General features: G+C 37.9%; 1 protein-coding gene across 1 annotated transcript; it reads right to left on the bottom strand.

The window, feature by feature from the left end:
- Positions 1–493: 493 nt before the first annotated feature.
- Positions 494–27,042, bottom strand: ATIC (5-aminoimidazole-4-carboxamide ribonucleotide formyltransferase/IMP cyclohydrolase; the record flags this gene model as incomplete). Its single annotated transcript, XM_079709975.1, has 16 exons — positions 494–718; positions 1,044–1,199; positions 3,120–3,302; positions 4,480–4,572; positions 9,816–9,944; positions 12,979–13,068; positions 14,077–14,162; positions 14,990–15,097; positions 15,949–16,074; positions 20,303–20,459; positions 20,792–20,943; positions 21,247–21,335; positions 24,662–24,728; positions 25,369–25,445; positions 26,598–26,724; positions 27,024–27,042. 16 exons carry the CDS (start codon positions 27,040–27,042, stop codon positions 599–601), a joined length of 1,779 nt encoding a protein of 592 aa, XP_079566101.1. The 3' UTR covers positions 494–598.

The following is a 27,042-nucleotide window of genomic DNA, read 5'->3' on the forward strand; positions in this document are numbered from 1 at the left end:
TCTGGGCACCAAACATTGAATACATTTTTTAGGTGGCTCCAGAGGGGACATCAAGGACTGGTTTAAATTATGGGAAACATTTCACTTAACACAGAAAAAAGGAAGTACTGGCAGTATCCTCCTGTCGGGCCAACAGAAGCTTTAATCCCCCCTAAGTTTCTAGTCCACAGGTTACAATCTGCTGTTTGTTTAGAAGGTAGTCAACCACACTCTTTAGAACTATGATTAGAGGAAACTCATGAGCAGAATCCCCTGAGTAAACTAGTGAGACTTTAAGATGCCTGTGCCACCTGCTATGGTGACTGCTCAGTTTCTTCGGTTTACCTAATGGTTTTCAGATGTTCACACAGGTAACATTTTGGGATGAGCTGGGCCCCAGGAGGCAGGGATGCCCCTGTATTTCTTACAAATAACCATGTGTAATGTTTGTCAAACTAAAGAGCCTATAACTAAGACAAATTAAATACAACTACCAGACACTATGGCTCCAAGATTATTAAAATTTAATGCTTTATTTTTTAAAAAAGGTTATTTTCAAAATTCCATATGTGATTTTTCACCTACACATAGGCAGGGTATAAAGTAATGTGTGAAGAAGTCAGTGATGGAAGAGCCGGAGATTCGTGTGAGCGAGGATTATTCCCAGCTCATCGCAAGCCTCGATCACAACTTTGTCAGCAGTGGAACCGGAAGGGGCAGCAATGTAGGCCACGCCACTCTGAGGGGGAGACAGAGACAGACTCTCAAAACACAGCCTCATGCCAAAACACGTCCAGAATCAACCCCTCACACCCAATAACAAGTGCAAGCTAACAACGATTCACACTGCAGACTGATTCGGTCAAGAGGCAAAATAACGGGATTTGTGTTGTCCATACAACAAAAGGAGAAGTCAAAATAATACTCTAGATGTTACTGATACATCACATCATCATAGCCTGGATATATAATATAACTCATAGAACTGAAAAATCAGAAGCAGCATCTCTGCAATGGTTGCTGCATAATGACCAAATCCATACACACACCAATTCCATACTTACCCTTTTAGCTCTGTCTACATTGTCCCGGAAAGGAAAGAAGGCATCAGAGCTGATGGAAACTTCACTAAGTTTGTCAACCCATTCCTTCTTCTCTGCCTCGGTTAATAACTCGGGGACCTCCTCAAACAGTGCCTTCCACTTGATCAAATCGTCACCCTATGAGCGGGGGCAGAGGGGAAAGACAGGTTTTACACCATCTTCAGTACTATCTGATACAAATCAGAATGCCAGAAAAACACTTGGGCATTTTTCCTAGGACTTAATTATAAATAATGACTCATTTATGTCCAAGTCCATATTTCTAGAACCTTTTTTTGATGCTGTATAACATTTCATTAAGGAAGAAAATTAATCTTAAGTGTGCCAAATAAAGACTGTACCATTTACAAGCCAGTTTATTCCAAATATATTTTGTTCTTTAATCTCTAAGTTAAATCTACTGCTTTATATCCCTGTATCAAAGCAAGCAAGGAAACAGGTAATTTCTAGAAGTATATTTCTACAATAATTAGTCTTAAGTACAGAGTCAGTCTAATAGACCAAACAGAACATGACTCAACAGTATTCATTTTTAAAAAGTACTTCTATTTGGGGTTTAAGCCAAAAGGCTTAAACAATATACTTTTATTCTTATTGACATATATTAGTTCTCTTCCAGGACTTACAGCACAATTTGTTGTGTAATAATCAAGCAGAAAAAACAAATATTAAAGTAATTTTTAAAAAAAGCTGTTTGAAGCATTTCCTGGTTACAAAGCACACTCTCCAAGGACGCCTGTTGATCATGTCATGGATTCCTATCCCTGAATGGACAACCCAGTGGAGTTGACTCGCCCCCTCAGAAGACCACTGAGTTTTTGATTACCAAGCTTCTCTTTGTGTTTTGCATCCAGTACCTGTTAAGCATTTCTATTTCCAGAAACTGGGCTAAATCCTATTCTTTTAGCAGGCTACCTAATACTTGCAATTTTAATGCTCCCATATACCTGCTTCAAAGTAAAAAACATTAAAGAACATGAAATATAACACAAGTACACTGAGTTGTTAATGGAGCTTGTAGAAAATGTAGAGGGACATTTGTTACCTGCTATCAAGTAATTTGTATGCAATGTTAAATACACACCTATCACGTAGTATGCATCATGACTGGCACTGTGACAGACACCCAAGATGGGTGAAAAACAGCCTCTGCCATCAAAACTTATAATCAGGGACTTCCCTCGTGGTCCAATGGTTAAGAATCCGCCTTCCAATGCAGGGGACACAGCTTCGATCCCTGGTCAGGGAACTAAGATCCTACATGCCACGGGGCAACTAAGCTCGCATGCCACAAGTACTGAGACTGCGCACTCTAGAGCCCGCACGCCACAACTAGAGAGTCCATGCGCCACAGCTAGAGAGAAGCCTGCATGCTGCAACTAAGACCCGACACAGCCAAATAAATAAATAAATAAACAAACAAACAAATCCTAAAAAAAAAAAAAAAGCTTATAGGGACTTCCCTGGTGGTGCAGTGGTTAAGAATCCGCCTGCCAATGCAGGGGACATGGGTTCGAGCCCTGGTCTGGGAAGATTCCACATGTCACGGAGCAACTAAGCCCGTGCATCACAACTAGTGAGCCTGCGTGCTACAACTACTGAAGCCTGTCCACCTAGACCCCACACACTGCAACAAGAGAAGCCACTGCAATGAGAAGCCTGCGCACCTCAACGAAGAGCAGCCTCTGCCTGTCACAACTAGAAAAAGCCCACGCGCAGCAATGAAGACCCAACGCAGCCAAAAATGAATAAATTTATAGGGAAAAAAAAAGCTTATAATCAACAGGGGAGGTACAAACATACAAAACTAAACCAGTGGTTATAATCTAAAAAGACAGATGATCTGTAGTGTCAGAAAGGGATAAAGAACGCCAAAGAAAGGTAAATGAGACAAAAGAAGTTTAGATTAGTAAATTTAGATAATACAGAACTTCAAGAAAAATATCTTTTCTCTTTGTAGTGATGAAGATAGTCTGTTAAACAGAAAGGGTAAACATACTAATACACTCCACCCACACTCAACGACAGCCCGTTTACCTCTCCGATGGTTCCAGTAACATACTGATCGATGGCGTTGGAGATCTCTGCTCTCTTCACTCCAGTTTTAAACTTCATAGAAAGCACTTGTGGGTGATGTCTAAGCCACCAATAGTTTGCCTTATCCCCCGCAAGGCGTGTGCAGTGTATCCGAGACTGCTGTCCAGCTCCAATGCCAATAACCTGAAGAATGAAGAACATGGACATTAAAATGAGTAACAACACGCTTCTCAATGGATCTTTTGTGCATATTCCCCCAAATCCATCAATTTTGTGGGGGGAAAAGAAAATTAGGCTGAAATAAGAGAAACACAAATAATTTTTAAGTCATTAAAAAGGCTAAGTGTAACATGTTTTAACTATTATTTATATGTTTCACCTCTTCAGTGAAATTTGAGGTATGGCTATTAATTAATATCTGGAAGTTTCTAGAGCTCCTGGACATCAGTAGCGAAGCGTGGTCTTGCTGGAACTTATTAGACAAGTAGCCACAGTCTCCCAGGTTTTTGGTATTACAGATTAGCAATCTTGCAACAGTAGGCAATCACCTAAATTCCAAATCTGAAAGGGTCTTCCAGGTCACATGCCAATTAACATCCATCCTCCCCTCCCACTTATGGGCCAAATAATTTAACAAATGGCTAGAGAGGAGCTCAAGACACTATGAGAAGAAACAGTGCTAAAGCCACAGCAAAACCAGGTTTATCCTAGAGCTAGGAGAGGCCCAGTGATGAGCCAGCTCAGTCCTGCATCCTCTGGCTTTTAACTAGGAAAAGTTAAATACCTAGATTAACATCAGATAGTAAAAGATGTTCAATATTTTGACTGTGGTAGTGGTCACAGTGGTCAAACAACTATATAATCTGTGCAAACTGGTCAAACTCTACACTTAAAAAGGGTGAATTTTACTGTATATAAATTATGCCTCAGTAAACCAGATTTTTCATCCTGTTAACTCTTAGTCTACAGATTCTTGGTAAAATAACATTAGAAGTATAAAGAAAAATACCCTTTATGCTGCAAAACGATGGGCTAGTGGGTGGCAGTATGTTCTACTCCCTCTTCACTGGAAATGCTACTGATAGGGACGAGGGGAGCAAAGAAACTAGTTCCCTAGCAGCCACTGTCCCCTAACCCAAAACGTGCTAACTCGTTCCAGGCAAGAAGCAATGAGAACAATTTTAATACTTAGTTCCAAAGATACTTTGTAATCATTACTGAGTAAATACTGACAAACCGAGAAGAGAAAAACTCGGCAAATTTTCCTTTTCAAGCAGTCTAGTTCCCAAGACAGATGGATTTTTGAACATCATCTTGTAAAACAACAGTCCTCCCAAGGTGAGTCTGACAGCTTGGTTACCTGCCCGTGCCTGGCATAGCACACGGAGTTAGACTGAGTATACTTGACAGCAATGGTGGCCACAGTGAGGTCTCTGAGCGCAGATTCCGGCAACTAAAAAAACACAGAATGGTAAATGGGGCTTTTTTTAAACCTTCATTTAACTTTTAGCATCTTATGTGTCCCTTATAACAGACCTATAATATAGTTCTATCCGTCAAATGAGGGAGTGAAATTAACTGTTCATAGGAGACACTATCATGTTTTACTGAAAGAATCATATTTAACATATTTGTCATGGAACTCTGTGCGACGCCTAATGCGTCACAAACTCAAATTGATGCCATTTGCAACAAACTTTGGCTTAAGCCTCTTTATGTATCACACTAGATATGAAATACCATAACCACTCCAAAACTGACAAACAGTATTTTCTCTATCACAGTAGCACCGAATAACTGGAGATGTGATGAAATTTATGTTCAAAAAAAAACACTGAGGGGCTTCCCTGGTGGCGCAGTGGTTGAGAGTCCACCTGCCGATGCAGGGGACACAGGTTTGTGCCCTGGTCCGGGAAGATCCCACATGCCACGGAGCGGCTGGGCCCATGAGCCATGGCCACTGAGCCTGCGCGTCCGGAGCCTGTGCTCCGCAACGGGAGAGGCCACAATGGTGAGAGGCCCATGTACCGCAAAAAACAAAAACAAAACAAAATAAAAAATGAGAGTAATTTTCACAGACACTACAAATAACTGTGATGCACATACAGCCAAGACTGCTCAGGAAAAACCAAATTAGGATCATTTTTTGGTTTGCCTAGAATATTCTACGTAGAAAGTATTCAAAAATGTATTATGTACTACCAGTTCAAACAGAATGAAACAACTACTATAACTAAAAATGTCACTATCTTTAATATAAAGAGCAAATACAAATTGAAAAGAAGAATAATGATCTATGTTGGTATGCTAAGCAGACAAAAGATATAAGCACAGCTAATTGATAAATTATCTAACTGAAAAACTGTTAAGTCAGACTTCATCAAAACTAAAGCTTCTGCTCTTAGAAAAGATCCTGTATTAAGAGGATAAAAAGACAAGTTACAGACCATGAGAAAATATTTTGCAAACCACATATCCAACAAAGAACTAGTATTCCCAATATATAAAGACTCTCAAAATTCAGCTACAAGAATAAAAATATAATTAGAAACTGGGCAAAAGACATGAGGAGACATTTCAAGAAAAAGGATATAGAGATGGCAAATAAACACATGAAAAAATGTCCATCACTAGGCATTAGGGAAGGCAAATTAAAATTATGAGGTATTGCTACACACCTATCTAATAAGAAAGCGACAACACCGAAACCCGGTAAGGATGCAGAGAAACTGGGATCATGAATATGTTGCTGGTGTAAGATAGAAAATGATACAGCCTCTTTGGAAAACAGTTTTGCAGTTTCTTAAACTAAATATGTAACTATGAGGCCAGCCAGCAAATACACTCCTGGGCCTTTAGAACAGAGAAATGAAAACTATGTTCATACAAAAACCTGTTCATGAATGTACAATGAATGAAAGTTACAGGAAGGGGAGCAGATTAGTAGTTGCCCGAGGTTACAGAGGAGGCAGAGGCAGGAGAGAAGTGAGTGTGGCTATAAAAGGCAACAGAAGCCTCCTTGTAGTGAGGGGCATGTTCTGTGTCTTGACCGCATCAATGTCAATTATCAAGGATGTGATGCTGTATTAACAGTTTTGCAAGACACTGTCCATTAGGGGAAATGGAGTAAAAGATACATGGGAACTCTTAAAACTGCATGTATATCTATAATTTTTACTTTTTAAACTCAAAATTAAAACCTTAAAAACCACTGTTAGAATTTTTTAAGAATATATTATACTAAGGTACTACTGATGTATTGATAGTATATCCTTTTCTATCTGTATTTGCTCTTTGCCAACTATACATTTTATTCCTTTGGTTCTAAGAAAGATTATTGACAAAAGCCAGCCTTCCTAGCTGCCTACCTTCAAATATAACCCTAGTATCCCGAGTTAGGATCAAGGACTATGAGACGTGTCAAGGGGTGGGAGTGAGAGAATCCAGTGTAATAAACATGGCACATATAGTTAAAACAAATTGAAGCATTATTCAAGAAAAATGGGAGAAGAGAGAAAAATTCAAGTATGTTCGTTAATACTTAACATACACTCATTATACTTCTCCGGCTTTCTCAGGACTGAAACCATTCTAGACCTAATAGTATAATCTGATGATTTTGAGGCTGGAATATTAATAAAAACCTGTTTTAAAAGAAGCAAGGGGAATATAAAGGAGGAAAATACCATCATTCTCATCCTTAGTTAGGTTTCCAAATTTCCATTAAAAATACATACGAACAAGTACAAAAGAATGTAGATAAAAGACTAAAATCAAACCCTTGTAAAAATATCCAAGCTAGCACAGCCAGAGGCACAAAACCTATCAAGTGCTACTAAATTAATCAGTCCAATACCTATAAAACTACAAGGAAAACTTACAAAAGTAAGAGTCTCAATAGGTAGACACAGTTGTCAGCATGGGTACCATGGAATCTAGCTCAATACCCTTTTGGTATTTTAAAAAATACATTAACCAGCCAGATTAATAAAGTCAAAAAAAAAAAAAAGAGCCTCAATTTACTGTGAGCTGCTTAAAAACATTGCTACCCCAATACCTCAGGGCCTTGACCAAAGGAGTAGATTCCAGAGGACTGAAAGATCTTTCTATATATGATTCCTACATGTTCCTTCACTTCAGGGCACCATTAAGTTTGAAAGATAAAAATGAAAGAGTAACCAGTAAACCAACAAAGATCATGTCTTAATCACTATATGTTTATTAACAGAACTATCCTGACAAAGATTTTAAAGCCTATTTTCAGCATTCTACTTAAAGTCTCAGGATTCAGACTGTGAAACAATAGCCAACTCGTCCACTTGTTACAAAATGACTTCTTAAGAGACTAATCCTTTTCTAAGAACAAATAGAAAAACTGAATACAGAGCTCATAAAATATCAAGTACTGAGGCAAGAGGCAAAGACCCCAGAGATAAAGGAAGCAGGAAGAAATGAATGTGACTATGCTTTTCCCCTCAAGGCATTTTCCAAGTTCCAAGGCAGTAACTAAGAGGTAAATGAGCTAAGCCCCGCATAAGTCAACTCTATGAAGGGAAAAACACACCATCCAGACCCTCAAAATATCTATATGGTTGGTTCTTTCATATTGCGGACCAAAAAACTGATCAAACAGTCAACCTACAAAAGATATGGAAAATTTTATTTGAGACAACCTGAGGAACCCAGGAGACAGTATCTCAGAGAGCTCTGAGAACTGCTCCAAATAGGTAAGGGGGGAGGCCAGTATATACGTGCTTTCCATGAAGGGGCACGTGCAATCAAGCACACTTCTCGGCAGAAGGTTACTGCTATTCTCGAGGAACAGACATCTTAGTTAATGGTTTTAAGTGCTTTTCTAAGTATGGGAAGATACAAGAAACTGGGTTCACAGAATCTCCTGAAAATATATAACTATCTGAGGGCCGCTTTTGTCAGTTTTCCCAGAGCACAGAGTACCTCATCCTGAATTCCTTTCAGTGACTGCCGTGGCGAAAGACTTGATTCTTGCAAAACTGGATGGTGGGCGACATTCTTTATTTTACGATCCCCTCCCTTTTGGTCTTAATTTCAACCAAAGTTTGGGAGGCATTTTGTGACTAATTTTTCCCATGGTGCTAGGAATGCTCATTCAGTGCAGGCAAGGATTTCGTTGATAAGCCACTCGATGTGCTATTGCTGGACTAGGCCCTCTTGGCAGTAACCAAAAGCCTCTGGACCACCTGACTTACTAGTCTATTATGGTCCAGGAAATGGTTCCCTATTGTTGCTTCTCCCCATATCTATAGTTACACTATTATAATCACTGATCTTATAGAAAGATGTATTTGGCCTATCATTTCAACTCCCCTAGTCATCATTATTTTTATCAAAGCTCAGTCACATATTTGGAAGAAACAATAATCTTGTAAAATAGGCAGAATAGAAATAAAATAGCTAGTAATATTAATAAGGTCATAAGTAAGTATTTAAGCTAAGAACTTCCACTAGGTGCAGCCCAGAATCTCCCCACGTTGTCTGAGCAGTCTGCTCTGTACCAATCACTATCTTTAAGGGAAGTGATATATTGGCATTGTACATAAAGTTCACCAAAGATGTCTGCATGCACAAGGCTGAGTGGTGGGTCATCGTGACCCCTCACAGGATTGAGAAAGGAATGTTATCTTCTAAGGAGTTACGTGGCTGGCACCAGAAGAAGAAAAATTGAGCTTTATGGTTGAGCAGGTTTTTCTGCCACTGGGGAAGCCTGGTTAACACATAATGCAGATGCACAATGCACGCTAGAGGGGAAGGAGGAGGCCAAAGGGCAGAGAAAAAGTTTCATGTTTAAATTTTTCTTGCCTTGCCTTAAAATGTGAATTTTTATTTCATCAATATCCAATGCCCAGCATGCAATAAAAAACACCAGGCATACCAGCAGATAAGACCAGAAAACAATGAAGTCAGTTACACATCTGAAGTACTGAAAAGAAAGTACAGCCAACATTAGACACAGCAAAAATATCCTTTAAAACTGAAGGCCTAATTAAGGGATTTCAGAAAAACAAGTACTACTAGCTCATCCATTTCCTTATAGTATAACCTTGGGCAAATGTCTTAACTGTCCTCTCTGTCACAACTTTGTGATCTTTACAATAGAGCTGACAGTAGTCACACCCTGCCCAGAGGGAGCTGTGCATATTAATTGATATAATACATGTAAATACAAAAAGAAAACCATTTTTATCCTAGGAATATGTCCTAAAAGATGACAACAGGACGAGAACAAAATCATGACTATGTGAAAACATCAATCACAGCACTGAAAATGGAAACAACTTAAATATCCATCATAGCACATGGATTGCCACATGGCCTTTCAGATGAAGATATGGATCTATGTTTCTTGATATAGAAACACATCTGTAGCTCAGTGCATAGAAAAAAAGGCAAGTTACAGGACAGATTTATAAAAGACACGATCCCATATATATAGAATTGAAGGTAAATAACTACATATATACATATGCACAGAAGTTTCTAATATGGTCTTCTGTTCATTTTTTAAGTTCTCAAACTTACTTGACAACTCAGAGATGAGCTAGCTCTTTGCATATCGACCAGTTTTAAATATGGGCCTTAATAAATGCATAAGCATATAAATATTAAAAACAGATCTACTGAATTACTAGTATTCAGTTCAGATATTTTCAGACTTACATCTTTATTCTTGGTAACAATGTTGCTAAATAATGACCTGTTGACGACACTATTATTTCTCTTTTGGCTTAAACGAAGACCAAAGAGAGTTCGAACTTCGTTTTCATCTGGACTGTAAGACTGGTCCATCTAAATAAAACACAAATTTAAAGAGTTAAAAGAGTAAAAAATATGTCTACATCCCTCAAAATTTTTCACTTAATTTATGTTCAAGATATTTCATTATAAGCAAGGCTATATGCATTTTTTCTAACTTAAGCAGGTACAAGATCATTCCAGGATGGGTGTAATAGAATGGCCAGGCACCAATATTTTGCTCCAAAATTTTTTATAGGTTTTATAATCTTATAGGGTTTTGTAACTTATACCAAACATTAGAACCAATGATTCCAACAGAGCATTTCTGGTTTCAGTAACTGAAAGCACTGTACATATGGGTTTAAAAAAAAAAAAAAAAAAAACTAAAACAGATATGCTAACAAACAGGCAGTGGCACAAAAACTAACCTCTAATTTTTTTCTAAAAATCTATTACAAATACTTAATTAAGACTTAGATTAAAAAGTTAAAAGAGTGGGCTTCCCTGGTGGCACAGTGGTTAAGAATCCACCTGCCAATGCAGGGGACAAGGGTTCAAGCCCTGGTCCGGGAAGTTCCCACATGCCACGGAGCAACAAAGCCCGTGCGCCACAACTACTGAGCCTGCGCTCTAGAGCCCGCACACCACAACTATGGAAGCCCGCGTGCCTAGAGCCCACGCTCCGCAACGAGAAAAGCCAACTCAATGAGAAGCCCACGCACGGCAACAAGGAGTGGCCCCTGCTTGCCGCAACTAGAGAAAGCACGCATGCAGCAAGGAAGAGCCAATGCAGCCAAAACTAAAAAGTTAAAAGAGAACAGCATTTGTAGTCTGTGTCTTTGTTATTTGAAAAGGAATATGTCATTCATTGCTTTCTTCCTCTCCCAAATTTTTAACTGAAATGATAGTAAGACATGGGAATAATCTGCATAAGACCACTCTCTCCTTAGACATTTTTCCAAATTTGACAGTATTTCTTTATTTAACCTTTGGATGATCTTTGACTTAGAAAGCACTGATATCCGTAACTTATAAGCAAGCCCTCATATTAATTCTGCTTAATCTGCATTTTCCTGAATTCTAAAATGGTCCTTTTCCCTTTGTATTATAAAATTTCTAAAACTGAGATATGCCTGCTTTTAACTGATGTCATAAAAAAAACCTCTCAAATAAACAAAATATTGAGGAAGCCCTGGTGTTCTTTTGACACCCTGAAACATGATACTGTCTGGTGCTAAAGAGGTCATGATCAGGGTCAGGCTCAGGATTTGGAAAGCATTCTCCATGATGCTACAAGCAACTGCTAATAGCCAGAAGTACTTACTACTCTTAATGACAACAACAACAAAAAACAGTTAAAAGTGAAAATACAGTGGCAGCTAACTGAATGATCAAGTAGCTTTTAAAAAAGTATTACATTTAGGGCTTCCCTGGTGGCGCATTGGTTGAGAGTCCGCCTGCAGGTGCAGGGGACACGGGTTCATGCCCCGGTCCGGGAGGACCCCACATGCTGCGGAGCGGCTGGGCCAGTGAGCCATGGCCGCTGAGCCTGCGCATCCGGAGCCTGTGCTCCGCAACGGGAGAGGCCACAACAGTGAGAGGCCCGCGTACTGCAAAAAAAAAAAATTTAAAAAAAGAAAAAAAAAAGTATTACATTTAATGTGGTATTTTTGTTTTCTTTCCTTGAAAAGCTGACATGGAGTCTATGGTGAACCATGTAATTACTGGTTTCTTAAAATGAATAATAATAACTTTCAATATATGGAATTTGGATTCCACAAATTTTTTTTACATTAATACCTTCTGAAAAACAGTATTATGAATTTTAACTTTCAATTCAAATAACTTTTTGCTTTATCTATTTATGATCAGACTATGGGCTAATTTCCCTAATGTATAAGAGCTTGTAAAAATCAGTAAGGAAAAAACTCAACAATCTATTAGAAAGACAGGCAAAGAACATGGGCAGACAGTTCATAAAACGGAAGTAAAAACACTCTTAAATGTGAAAAGATGTTCACCCACACATAATCTGAAACTAAAACTGCAATGAGATGCCATTTTCATCCATCTAACTGCTAAGATAAAAATGTTTAAAAACTTGATGCTAGCAAAGGTGTTAGGAAATAGGCACCCTTACACATTCCCATTAAGACATAAAATTGGTTGTACAACCTTAAAATGAGCAGCATCTATCAAAGTCACCAATACAGATAGTCTGCAACCCAGCCCTAATTTTATTCTCAGGACTTTCCCTCTAGCTTATTCACTGCAGGGTGTGTGTAATAGCTAAAGACTGGTGACTGGCTAGATAAGATACACAGATACGGGACAAACTTCCAAGATGATGAAGCATTGTGCATTTGTGTCAGTGGGGAGAAAAAGAAGAAATGCAAATGCAAATATTTGCTGAATATGTATAGACTACATATTTCAGGAAATGTGAGCAAGAAATTGAGACTATTAATTTTAAAAAAGGTAACAGAGTGGCAGAGGGAAGGATGAGGAGACTTCATCAAATAACCTTCAATACCTTTTGAATAGGAAGCCACATTAAATATATATATATATATATATATATTTAAATTAATTAATTAATTTATTTATGGCTGTGTTGGGTCTTCATTTCTGTGCGAGGGCTTTCTCTAGTTGTGGCAAGCAGGGGTCACTCTTCATTGCGGTGCACGGGCCTCTCACTATTGCGGCCTCTCTTGTTGCGGAGCACAGGCTCCAGACGCGCAGGCTCAGTAGTTGTGGCTCATGGGCCCAGCTGCTCCGCAGCATGTGGGATCTTCCCAGACCAGGGCTCAAACCCGTGTCCCCTGCATTGGCAGGCAGATTCTCAACCACTGCACCACCAGGGATGCCCAATATATTATTTTTAAAGAAATGAAAAGTAAGGGTGAGAAAGCTACCTTGATCTTAAACCCAAAAAATTAATAGGAAGAAAAAATTTGCACGATAAAAAAACCATAGTAAAGAAGAATAAATTAGAAGGGTGCCAGTATAAAGGAAAGATTAAATATGGGGAAAAAGAGACAAAATATAAGAGCAAATTACTGTTTCAAACATGAATTGCACTAACCTGAAGAACACAGTAGTTCCCATTTTTCTTTTTAGAAAGTAATTTCAAAGCTTCATCTTCATATCCTGGGGCAATAATACCATCAGATACCTATATGTGTATTAAATATTAATTTCTATTTTAAAAAATTAGAGAACACCTCTTAAACGATCTAGAGATAATTATCTGTCGTAAATAATGCAGTAGCAGTTTCTGGTTTCTGCCTCCACCAGATAATACAAATACTACACTTGGAAAGGTAAGTCTATGCTAGAATACAACTTTCTCCAGCTGATCTTATCTCATTGGCTGTCCTTTTGGTTGTCTGTTTCAATTTTAACCAAGAATATATGAATGATTCGCTGTAATACATGTATCTTAGGAAGAAAAATGATTTTTTACTCTTCTGTTCACAGGGAGGTTTTGTACTAGAAAGAGCATGTTCTTCTAATTCTGGCTCTGCCAAAACCTAGCTAAATGACCCGAGGCAAGGCAGGCTCCTCAACAGCAAGAAAAGAAGTCAGAGGAAATCAGATTTAACACATTATAAAGATACAAAAGTCATAGCTCACACCCCAAAGCCTTGTGCTGTAACCTATAATGCAGCATGCCAGCTCCACGGCAGCTGGGGATGGTGGGGGTGATGGTAAGGATCCCTAAAGCAACTAAATATTGTCAAGTCACAGGCCCTGTTAGCCTTAACTGCTAACTGTTTGTTTCCCTCCGAGGCATCTGAGCTCCTTCATTCTTCTTCTCTATCTCCCCAGCCCCAACCCCACCTTTCCAGAATGCCTGTTTGGTACTCAATTGATGGGGGTTAGTTTTTTAGAGTAGTTTATAATTCCCCTCACTATACAGTCTCTTTCATTACAGACCTAATGAAAGTTTACAGCCAGGTTCATTATTATGTCACCATCCAAGATAGCATCCTCTATTCTTCAGAAACAGTAACTCTGGCATTAAGACAATGACTACTAGAAAATTTTAAAGAATTAAATATATAAAATTTGATCACAATAGCCAAATACAAATATTATAGGTTATGGTTTCAATAAACACTATGAACAAATTAAGCTCTACTTAGTTATGCATTGGACAAGATACAGAATGTCCACTCACCTCTCTAGAGATAATTTTGGCAGTAGGGACATCACAAATATCAGATAATGCAACAAAATCACCAAAGGAGGACATCCTATCAGCCCCTGTAAATAAAAATTAAAATGTAGTATTTATCACAGATTATCCATCCTTATATAGAAAAAGGTAATGTTCAACACACCCCAACGTGATGATATAAAATCTAACTTGACTAAGATTTAAACAATAGATTAATAAGTCATTTAACTGAAATAATCAATAAGAAATATTCTTTCATTTTACCTCCTAGGGCAACATTCAGCAAACTTTTTCTGTAAAGGGCCTGATAGTAAATATTTTTTAAGCTTTGCGGCCATGTGATCCCTGTTCCACCTGCAAGACTGTGGTTAGCAATCAGCCACCGACAATACTATGTGGCCATATTCCAACCAGACTGCATTTACAAAGCTAGGTGGTGGGCTGGATTTAGTCAATGAGCCACACTTTGCTAACCCCTGTTGTAAAGTAAACCATAAGAAAGTGTCTCAATAATCTCCCATTAATTTTACAATAATATTCACAGGTTATTAAGCTCATGCATTAGATACTTGCGAATTATATATAACTTTAACCAAATTCAGTGTACTTAAATAACCATACAACTTAAATTTAACAATACAAATACATTCAATAGCCTAATCTGAAACTTCACGCACCAAATTCTAATTGTGCTTCCCTTTATTACATTAAATACTAAAACTAACACACACTTTTATAAACAAATTTATTCCAAGGCTCTCATATAATCATTCTGAAGTATTAATGAAAAATAGATTAAGGTAATTTGAAATCCTATAATGAAACAAAGGATATTACTACTTTAAGATAAAATATTGCTTTTCCTCTCAAAAAAAAAAAAAAAGAGCAGAGAAAGCGTTATTATTCTTCTGACCTCTTGCTCTTGCATATGCAGTGGATATGGGTGTGAGGGTTTTGTACATATCATAGACCATGCAGACTTTGGCTTCATCTTCACTGAGTGGAATTCCAACAGCAGCGCCTGGTATATAAAACCATAAATAAACCAAAAATCTCAAGTTACTACTTATTAATTCCTAAATCAGGACATTTTTCTAAACATCTAGTCCAAAACACCTAGTCTATATAGCATAATTTCTAGTGCTTGGGCCAAATTAAACAGAAACCTGTTTGGCCAGATAATTAAATGCCAAAAATATAACTGCAGGGGAGGGTGAGGCGGGGGGAATCTCTTCTCCAGCCTCTGAAAACAGAGCCACTGTCTTGAGTCTGCCAACACTAGGCGTGTGTATGAAGCTACTTTAATTCATTACTGACTCTCTGTCCTGCTTGATATCACACACCGTTTATTTCTCTGCCACTCCTATTGTCTTCATATCCAAAAACTATCTGAGAACTAATTATGTGTTGAATTGTCAGTAGGTGATACAAATAACTAAGCTGCAAAGCTGACATAAACATAGAAGAAAAAAGGTCTCTCATACAATGGCCATAAAAAGTTAAAGTGCCGTAAGAACAACTTCTCTATGTCTACTCAGTTAAATTTTCAACCATGTGGAAAAATGTTTAGTTAGTCATACTGCATTAAGCAACATCACTTTTATTTTCTACAACATGTTTCCATTACAAATAAAACTATTATCTGACCTTCCTATCTCATAAGTGTTACATATTATATATATTTAAAAGACATGTGCGCATGGTATTGTTATCAGATTTTATCCAGTTACTACATTGATATTATTATTAACAAAAGTGGTTTCGGACTTCACAGAATGTCTATATTCACTTTTGAGTCTTGTCAAACTTCCAAAAAATTTTTTAAAGTGTATTTTGAACAGTTCCAGAGAATCCCAGAGTGCAGTGCTTTACCTGCCGGGCTGACATGTTTGAAAGAGGCGGCGGCTGGAATGTCTAAAGCTTCTTTGAGTTCCTTCACCAGCTGCCAGGCATTCAAAGCATCACACAAGTTTATAAATCCAGGGGCTCCATTCAGAACTACATATAAAAATATAAATACACATTAACAAGCCAGGTCAATAAGATCAGATATGTGTACATTTCCTAGAAAAATTTTAAAAATACATATATAAAGATTGCACAAATATGTTTCAAATAAAGTATAACGAAGAGGCAAACAGATATACACGAACATACAAGAACTTGCCGAGACTGAATAAAGCACCCGAGTCTAAGCCCATCTTAACAAACACACACACACCACAGAGGTGCATGAACACACATGTGTGCACACACCACTGGTGGACCAAAGCCAGCCAATCCATAAATAAATCAACAAAGAATTCAGGAACAGGAAAAAAGTATGACTAGACTAGTGATCATCAGGGATCCACTTTAGTACAGAAATAAGATCAAACAACTGTGGCAACTTTAGGGTACAATTTATAGTATGAAATTTAAATTGTAAGTCCTGTCAGTTTAAGAAATAATGTTACAAACTAAAGCAAGAGTTTAGTGGGTGGGAGAGATGGAGGGAAAAAAGTGTGTTGGGTTTCTCTTCTTTTATACCAGACTCGGCAGACTCAGTCTAAAGTTGAAATGCAGTTAAAAAGGAGACTACAACTTTTTCACTGCCTATTTTCTTAACAGTGGCAGGATTTTTAAAAGTCAAAATCTTGTGAATATACATTTATAAGAAGCTCAGCGCACACACAGAACTAGTGGGCCACTAATTAAAAACAACTTTATAATTTCATTTCCTTTGTGTTATTTTAGAGAGCAGATACTTTTAAAAGCAAAACCTTGCCAAACATCTACTGAGTGCCTACTACAATGTTAAGCACTGTTCTAGGAACTTGGGATATTATCAGTGAATGAAAGAGTCCCTCCCAAATTACTGTCATCGACAACCCTCTAAGATAGCCTCATCCAAGAGGGCAGACAGCAGAAGGAAGAAGAACTACACTTCTGCAGCCGGTGGAACGAAAACCACATTCACAGAAAGACAGACAAAATGAAAACGGACAAAGGATTAATCTCCGAAATATATATGCAGCTCAATAATAAAGAAACAAACAACCCAATCCAAAAATGGGCAGAAGACCTAAATAGACATTTCTCCAAAGAAGACGTACAGATGGTCAAGAAGCACATGAAAAGCTGCTCAACATCACTAATTATTAGAGAAATGCAAATCAAAACTACAGTGAGGTATCACCTCACTCCAGTTAGAATGGGCATCATCAGAAAATCTACGAACAACAAATGCTGGAGAGGGTGTGGCGAAAAGGGAACCCTCCTACACTGTTGGTGGAAATGTAAACTGATACAGGCACTATGGAGGACAGTACGGAGGTTCCTTAAAAAACTGAAAATAGAATTATCATATGACCCAGTAATCCTACTACTGGGCATATACCTAAAGAAAACCATAATTCAAAAAGACACATGCACCCCAATGTTCATTGCAGCACTATTTATAATAGTCAGGTCATGGAAGCAACCTAAATGCCCATAGACAGATGAATGGATAAAGAAGATGTGGTACATTTATACAATGGAATATTACTCAGCCATAAAAAGGAATGAAATTGGGTCATCTGTAGAGACGTGGATGGATCTAGAGACTGTCATACGGAGTGAAGTAAGTCAGAAAGAGAAAAAGAAATATCGTATATTAACGCATGTATGTGGAACCTAGAAAAATGGTACAGATGAACCAGTTTTCAGGACAGAAATAGAGACACAGATGTAGAGAGCAAACGTATGGACACCGAGAGGGAAAAGCAAGCTGCGGGGGATGAATTGGGAGACTGGGATTGACATATATACACTAATATGTATAAAATGGATAACTAATAAGAACCTGCTGTGTAAAAAAATAAATAAAATTAAAAAAAAATTCAAACATTATTCTGTTTCTCTATACTTCTTCCAAACAATAAAATGCTCTTTGAATTAAAAAACAAAAAACAAAAAAAACCAAATTACTGACATCATGGAGCTTACGGGTGGAGTTAGAAAGGAAACAAAATGCGCAACAGAATTATACAATAGAAAATATTAGGTATTTACCCAAATGAGTTGAAAACTTGTCTACACAAAAACATGTACACAAGTGTTTATAACAGCTTTATTCATAAACTGCCAAACAGCATCCTTACATTCTTGATGTCTTCAAAAGGTGAATGGATAAACTGTGGTACAGCCACACACAAGGAAACGTTATTCAGCAATAAGAGGTAATAAGCTACCAAAAGACACAGGAGGAAACCTAAATGCATATTGCTAAGTTAAAGAATCAGTCCGAAAAGGCTATATTACTGTATGTTTCCAACTATGTGATACTGAAACACAGCAAAAGTATAGAGACAGTGAAAAGATCAGTGGTTGCTAGGGGTTAGGGGGCGGAAGGGGAGGAATTTTTAGAGTGGTAAAACTATTATGTAGGAAAATATCACGGTGAATACATTATACATTTGCCCAAACCCGTAGAATGTACAACATATTCTGAATCTAAACTATGGATCTTAGTTAATAATAATGAACCAATATTGATTCATTAATTGTAACAAATGTACCACACTAATGCAAAGTTGTTAACAGGGGAAACTGGGGGAAGGGGGACATATGAGAATTCTTTGTACTTCTGGGGAATTTTTCTGTAAATCTAAAATTGCTTTTTAGGGGACTTCCCTGATGGTCCAGTGGTTAAGCCTCTGCACTTCCACTGCAGGGGCATGGGTTCGATCCCTGGTTGGAGAACCAAGATCCCACATGCCATGCGGTGTGGCAAAAAAAAAAATCATAATAATTAATTAAAAACAAACCTGTTCTTTTTAATAAAACTACTTGGAAATAAAGTTCTCTAGAGTAAAAAAAAAAAAAAATTACTGTTCTCATGGAGCTTATGCGAGGCATAGAAGAAACAAAATAGGCAATAAACAGTAGACAACAAAAGTAAAATATCCTATAAGACATACAACATGCAAAAATTAAATGACACATCTTTTATAAAACTCCCCCATCTCCCTTTTTTTATAGTTTAGACTAATTGTGGTAAGTGGGAGAAAACTTGGCTTCTGAAACATTTCAGTTAGTTAGAATAACCCCTTCAAATTATCAAATTTCCAAAGACACTAACAACTCTTCAGACACAAGAGAAAGTGCTATAGAGAAATGTTTAAAGTTGTTTAATCTATTAAACAGTTGAAACAAAACAGAACTCTTCTGGTTTCCAATCACAAGAAAACCGGTCATTAACATCACACACACACTCTCACACACACACACACACACACACACAACTCTAGGGCTGAGTATACGGGCTCGGGCAACATTAGAAAAGATTCCAAATATATCTGAGGCAAAGTAGTAACAGAATTTACCGACTGTCAAGAGCAAAGAAAAGAGTATTTTAAATGCTCCTTAAACTTCCTGCACTGCTTCTCTCTCCTCCGCTCTCTCCGCTGGTAACAGGGAGTGAACAGCACCAATCTACCAATGTGCGCTCTGAGCTTGCCTTCTCAGTGCCTGAAGGAAGCTGTCCGCGCTCTCACCCAGGGCAGCCCCCCACCAACTTCAACCCTCCGAAGCCTTCACACGTACAAGTCTCTCCTCTGCCCGCTGGACCCACTCTTCCCTTCTACCAGGGAGTAGGACGTGCTTGCTCATTAAATAGTCCACTTTAACAACAAAATAGAACCCAAAACCGTAAAACCCCTCATAACTCTACAAATCCTTAAGCCCTGACTAATTTCGCTGTTCAAAGAATTATCTTTATCATTCTTCTTTCCTAACCTCACATTCCTATTTTGGCCCATTTTAACTGGGCTTCCAGATCCATCATTCCAAGGAAACTGTGTGTTTGTAACATTCCCAAATCAAATAGCCACTGCTCTCAGCAGCATTCCGACTGGTTGAAACTCTACAGGTTCTTCTCTGATGGTTCTCCACTGCCACGTCAAGGTTTGGTCTTGACCGTCTTCTCCAAAGTTCAGCCATCCCATCCTGTCCTACATCTTCAAAACCATCTACACACCAGACATTCGAATCTGTATCTTCAACCTGACTTCTCTCCAGAACCCTGGATTATCTCAATATTTTTTGTTCACAAGTCCCACTGACAGCTCAAACTTCAGGCAACTATAAGAGGTACTATGTAATTTACTTTATCTTCTAAAAAGTGAATCACATCTGATACAATAGAGAGAAAGACACACACATCCAGACACGGCAAACTGTGCACGTAACGCTCAGCTTTTACCTGTGATTGGGAGCTTGGGCTTCAGGGTATATAACTGGGCAGGAGTTTGATGAGGGTTCATTCCATACCTCAAGGGCATCTGAGATATTCCTTTACTATATTCTTTCCTGAAGTAATCTGAAATTGCTTCATCATATTGTGCCGTGTGAGTGAAAGCCTAGAATAAGAGTTAAGATTTGTGAAAATACCCACAGTATTTCTGAAAATGAGGTAAAAATGGTTATAAGTAGTATATATCAAACTACAACCCACAGCCCGCACACATGCCTGTGCAGGAAAGACACCAAATAATAATAAATAGCACAAAGAATTATTCCCTTTCCATTTCTCTTTCAATCTTTTGACAGACTACCTCTCTGATAGTTGGTCTCTGCACTTATAACAAAAGGATAGCAGCTCCAAGCAGAACCCTGGAGGGTGAGGTAATCTGGTGAGAACTTAGTACTGTTGGTTTTGCAAACACTGCACTAGATAAAAGCGTGTCCACACCTTCAAGGCTAACTGGCGTCTTGTCTCCAAAGATGTGTCTTTGCTGTCGGAGCCCTGCATCTCTGAGGACACAGCCGCATAGTCCTCTGGTTCACACACTACTGTCACTCGAGTGTGGTTTTTGGCTGCCGCTCTCAGCAGGGTTACTCCCCCTTTGAAGAACAAAAGATGATTTGCATTTTCGTATCAGTTTCACCTCTTTCAAATCAAGTCACAGTACGCATACTTACTTCTACTATAATTCTTGCCTTAAAAATAAGAGAAAAATAAGCCACATGAATCTCTAAACAGAGAAAGAGCTCAGAAAATATCGATGAATTGGTCATCCCAGAACACAATCTGGGGGCAGCGACTATTTGCTAGGCCCTCAATAGGGAACATCCAAGAGTCATCTTGTTTACAGTGTAAAGAAGTGTCTCCTCCAGCAGTCTTCAAATATGGTTTTTCTGACTTACCAATATCAATTTGCTCAACAGCCATTTCAACAGTTACAGCCGGAGAAGCCACCGTCTTTGCAAAGGGATACAGATTACAAACGACAACTCTAAAAACAAAGAGGAATTCAGCTGTCACTAAAAACTCAAACTTCCATGGTTTACACACCTCAGTCAGTAGCTGTTAACATGACCAAACCCCTTAAGACCTAAAATATCAACTGTGAGCCTGACATTTTAAAGTTCTAAAGTTACTTTGAAACGTCAGGACCTCCCACATTTGCAAGAGCATAGGTATACAGAAGGGGCTGTAGTCAGCAAATGCTCTCAATACACATTATTGCCTCCAAATCATATTGCAATGTTGCTGCTTGGGTAACCTTAGCTACCCACTGTCCTATCAAGCCATCAAAATTTAAGAACAAAATTTTAACTGAAATAAAATACAAGGCTACCGATAATATCCTCAATTTGGAATGTGCTCACCATTATCTACGACATTGGATTTTACACTCTATTTCCAGTGGATTGTGTAAAATGATGAAAAATGATAGGTCGTTCTAAAGGGGAAATATTTGTTTTGTCTTCAGAAAGGTCATACACAATAATGGTAAAAGGACAAAAGAGTAATTTAAAGGACAGACCTGATCTAAAATTCACCACCAGTGAAACAGAGATCCACCCCTACGGCTGCAATGTGAGGAGATATGTGGGCAGGTCCCCCAGTGAAATAAGCACAACTGGTAAAAACTAACAAAAAAAGAAAAACAGAAGGGGGGGGGGGTGGTGGGCAACACTTCCCAATGCCTGATACTAAAACCAGACAAAATGTCGCAAAAAAAACCCCAGAACAGTACCTTATGAATACGGACCAAAAAATCCTTAACATACTACCAAATTGAATCCAGTAAAATATAAAAAGAAGTACACACCACAGCAAAGTATGGTTTATCCCATGATTGTAAGGTTGGTTTAATATCTAAAAGTCAATTATTGTAATAGCTATGTCAATAAAATAAAGGACAAAAAACACCTGATTATCTCAATAAATGCACGGAAAGCATCTGATAAAACTAAACTCATTCATGATGAAAACACTCAAAAATTAAGAATAGAACTTGCTCAACACAATAAAGGATATTTAAAAAAAAAACCCACAGCTTACATCGTACTTCAAGGTGAAAGACTGAAAGCTCTCCCCTAAGATCAGGAACAAGACAAGGATGTCCACTCTCACCACTTCTACTCAACCCTGTACTGGAGGTTCTAGCCTGGTCAATTAGCAAAGAAAATGAAATAAAAGGCACCAAGATTGGAAAAATGTGATGCTATCTCTATTAGCAGGTGACATGATCTTGTATATAGAAAATCCTAAGGAATTCACACAGAAAAATCATTAACACTAATCAGTAAATGAATTCAGCAGGGTTGTAGGATATAATCAATTGAACTTATACACACTAGCGAGAACAATCCAGAAGTAAAATTAAGAAAACAGTTCTATGTACAATAGCATCAAAAACAAAAACAAACAAATTTAAGAAAAAATTTAACAAAAGAATATGACTTGTATCTTAAAAAGTACAAAACAATGTTGAAAGAAATTTTAAAAAATCTTTAGAAAGAGATCCCATGTTTATGGACTGGAAGACTTAATATTGTTAGGATGGCAATATTCCCCAAATTGATCTACAGATTCAAGATAATCCTTACAAAAATTCCAACGCCCCTTTTTGCAGAAATGGGCAAGCTGACCCTAAAATTCATATGGAAATGCAAGGGACCCTGAACACCCAAAACAATCTTGAAAAAGAAGAACAAAGCTGAAAGACTCACACTTATCACTTTCACAATATACTGCAAAGATAATGGCGTGGTGCTGGCATAAAGGAGGTATAGATCAAGTGTACCAAGATCATTCAATGGGGAAGGAATAGTCTCTCTGACAAATGATGCTGAGACAACTGGATAGCCACATACTAAATAAAGCTGGACCGCTACCTCACACCCACATATAAAAAACGTAGCTTAAAAGGAATCAAAGACCTAAGCATAAAAGCTAAAACTAAAAAAACTCTTAAAAGAAAACATAGGCATAAATCTTCATTATTTTAAACTATGAAATGGTTTCTTAGAAATAACACCAAAGGCACAGGCAACAAAAGAAAAAATATAAGTAAGTTGGATATTACCAAAATTTAAAACTTTTATGATGGTCAAAGGATACCATTAAGAAAGTGAAAACAATCCACAGAATGGGATAAAATGAATTCTTACAACTCAATAATAAAAAATAAGTAACTCAATGAAAATGGGCATCTGAACAGACATTTCTCCAAAGGTATACAAATGGCTTATGCTCATGAAAAGATGCTCAACCTCATTAGGAAATGCAAATCATAATCACAGTGAGATACCACATCATAGGATGGTTAGAATAAAAAAAAATCAACAACAAATGTTGCTGAGTATGTAGAAGTGAGAACTTTTGTACACTGCCGGTGGGAATGTAAACTGATGAAACCCTTTGGAAAACAGTCTGGCAGCTCCTCAAAAGTTTAAACAGTTACCAGATGACCAAGAAATTCCATTCCCAGGTATATACCCAAGAGAAATGAAAATATATGTGCACACAAAAATTTGTACATGAATGTCCATAGCTGCATTATTCATAACATCCAAAAGTGCAAACGATCCAAATATCCATCAACTGATGAACTGATAAATGGGAGTATATCCATACAATAAATTACTTTTCAGCAATAAAAAAGTGAATTGATATATGCTGTAACATGGATGAACCTCAAAAACATGCTAAGAAGCTAGTCACAGGACCATATATTATACAATTACACTGATATGCAATGTTCGTGTAAATCCATAGAGACAGAAAATAGACTGGTGGTTGCCTAGGCTGTTGGAGGAAATGAAGAATGAAAGTTAATGCGTAGAGGTTTTTGTGGGGGAGGGTCAGGGTGGGAGGTGGGGTGATGAATATATTCTAACATTAACTGTGGTAATAATTGTACAACTCTAAATATATTAAATTACTAAACTACTGAATTATCTACTTTAAACTGGGGAATTGTATGGTACATGAATCAAGCTGAATAAAGCTGTTATACATATGTATTAAAAAGAAACAGTGAATATCATTATGCAAATAACTAAGTTACTTATATGTACGACAATTTAGATCACAACTTCCTAAAAAAGCAAAGGTTGTTTAAGCATAATTACGTATTTTAGTAATATAAATTTGGCAAAATCAAAATGCTTACCCACATACAACGTCACAAAGGTCCTCAATAAATGTTTATAGTAAGTGATCAGGAAACTAAACCTAATGCTAACCTTAATCTTTAAAAAGAGACACCAGATTTGGCTTCTTTGTCTTTGATCCCTATGTATTAAAAGTTCAACTTTGAATTTTTACCTTATAAGACTGAAATCAAGTCTGGCCATGTCAGCACTATCTTCTGGGATATTACGAGCCAAGATGCCTAATTTAACAAAGTTAGAGTATTAGGTTCAAAACACAAGTCAGAATAAGGTACTTCTTTCCAACGTGATCCCACCAATCAAGTTAAACCCCTAGCATTGCCTAACTAAGAATACCAAACAGTACAAATCTCAGATTAGTGGGTATACTTAAAAATTGTTTGCATCAGTTCCTGATTCCCTTTTCTTGAGCAACAAAACATAAAAGGAATTTTCATATAACTGTTTTCAGTTCCATCACTCCATGTACTCCCATAAATAGTGAAGCATTTTGAAAGAACTCCTTTGAAAGTCAGTTATACTGTGATGCTTTATTCTAAGTTTGGAATCATCATAAAAGTTTTTTCACACTCTAAAATCTAAGTATTTTCATTAACTCCAGCAGGAAATATCACACTCTAACTTATTTATCAGGCCAGGACTAATAGCAAGCAGAGGAATCCATCAAGTAATAAAGCAAACCAGATTTTAAACAGGTTCTAATGTATTACGAACTTTAGCAGCACATGTGACAAAACCAGTATAACCTCACGGATAATTTTTTTTTGAGCTATGACCTGCCTTTTTCCTTATTCCTTTGTTTATTCTACAAAGTAACTGAAAACCACTGATTGTTTTAAACTGAAGGTATCAACCACTTACCAGCATGGACTGCAGGATGCAAGGTTTTCACACGCCCCCCTAACATTTCAGGAAATCCAGTTACCTCAGAGACATCTCTGAAAAACAGATAAACAGAATATTGCTAGTGCTTCTGCTGAGTTGTCATTTTATACTTTACACCATTCCAAAGCATCTTCCAACATTTTTTCAGAGCCTGGATTTTCAGAATTCAGAAAATGAATCATAAGCCAAACTAATGAAATATTAAGAAATAAATCCAACTCAAGTAATTTGGCAATATACAACAAAGTATTAATATTCTTATCTCAGAAACAGACTAAAGAGAAAGCAAGGATTTATTGTTACGATTAAACAAGCATAAAGACAGCAAAGTAAATGAGTGGGGCAATAAAAGATTGTTTAGTAAAGTGGTGTTGGTATTAGAATAACTGGTTAACACTATGCAAATACAAATTCCAAATCAGAAGTTTGAGCACTTTAATAAAAGTACCAAAATTAAGTATGTGAGGAATGCTTTAAAAACAATGAACAAAGGACTGATTTATGTAAATTTAAAAACTTTTTACTCAATACATGAAAAGAAAAAGTAAGCTGGAAAAAGATAATCACAAAACATGACTAAGGGACACATAAAAGACAGCATTTAAATATCGATCCTTATCACCAAACTGACCTGAACCCTCTCTGCCAGAATTTACAAGCAAATTTTTAAAAACCCACAATATGTGAAAAAAGCAAGAAGCAAGACCATCTATCTTCTGTATGAGCTATGAAATAAAAAAATATGCTTATAAAAACACTGGAAGGAAACACATCAACACGTTGAACATGGTTACCAGAGATGCTAAGGGAAGAGAGACTGAATCTTCAGAGTTGAATTTTAATGATGTCAACAGTTTCACTAAAGTGCCAGTCAAAACAGATCATATGCATCCTGCAAATCGCAACTTCCTTCTTGCCCAACAGACAGTCCACCTAAATTAATCTGTTGTGGCTGAGGGCTCTGAAATGAGGACTCTGGGGGTCCCAACTCCTTACCCTGTAAATATGAACAGAAGTTACTAAATTTCTCTGGGCCTCATCTTCCTCTTCCACAAAGGTGGTTAAGTAGTTTACCAATCTCACAGCCTGGCTGGGAGGAGTAAATAACGTTATTTTACTCAGGGCTTGGAATACATTACTTTCTGGTCAACTTCATCACACTAGGTTCTGACTGGACTTAACTTAGAAAGCAAGTTGTGCCTTACCTGACTGCCAGACCAGCATCTCGGAGAGCTTTTGCAGTCCCTCCAGAAGCGATCAGATGCAAACCCACAGAAGCTAGGTTCCTGGCAAATTCCACAAGGCCGGTTTTGTCTGAGACACTAAATAAGGCTGAAACAGAAAACATTTCTCATCACTCGCTGTACACATTATATTCCTCAAGGCCGGGGACGGGGGGTGGGTGGGCAGTCAGGAATCTCAAGGCCCTCACTACCCAGACCTTGACCCGGGGCGGGGTCTGCCGCCTGCGAACCGCACTACCGCGGGCCGGGGCCTAGCCGACCGCAGCGCCGCCTCCCACCCTGCCGGGCCCCCGCAGCTCCCGTCCGGTCGCCGCCATTGCCGGGGTGAGGGTGCCGCGGGGCACGGATGCCGATGGCGCGGCACCTCCAGGGCGCCAAAGGGCTCACCGAGCTGGCCAGGTGCCAT

The sequence above is a fragment of the Hyperoodon ampullatus genome (genome assembly GCF_949752795.1).
Source record: "Hyperoodon ampullatus genome assembly, chromosome: 8".
Lineage (NCBI taxonomy): Eukaryota > Metazoa > Chordata > Mammalia > Artiodactyla > Ziphiidae > Hyperoodon > Hyperoodon ampullatus.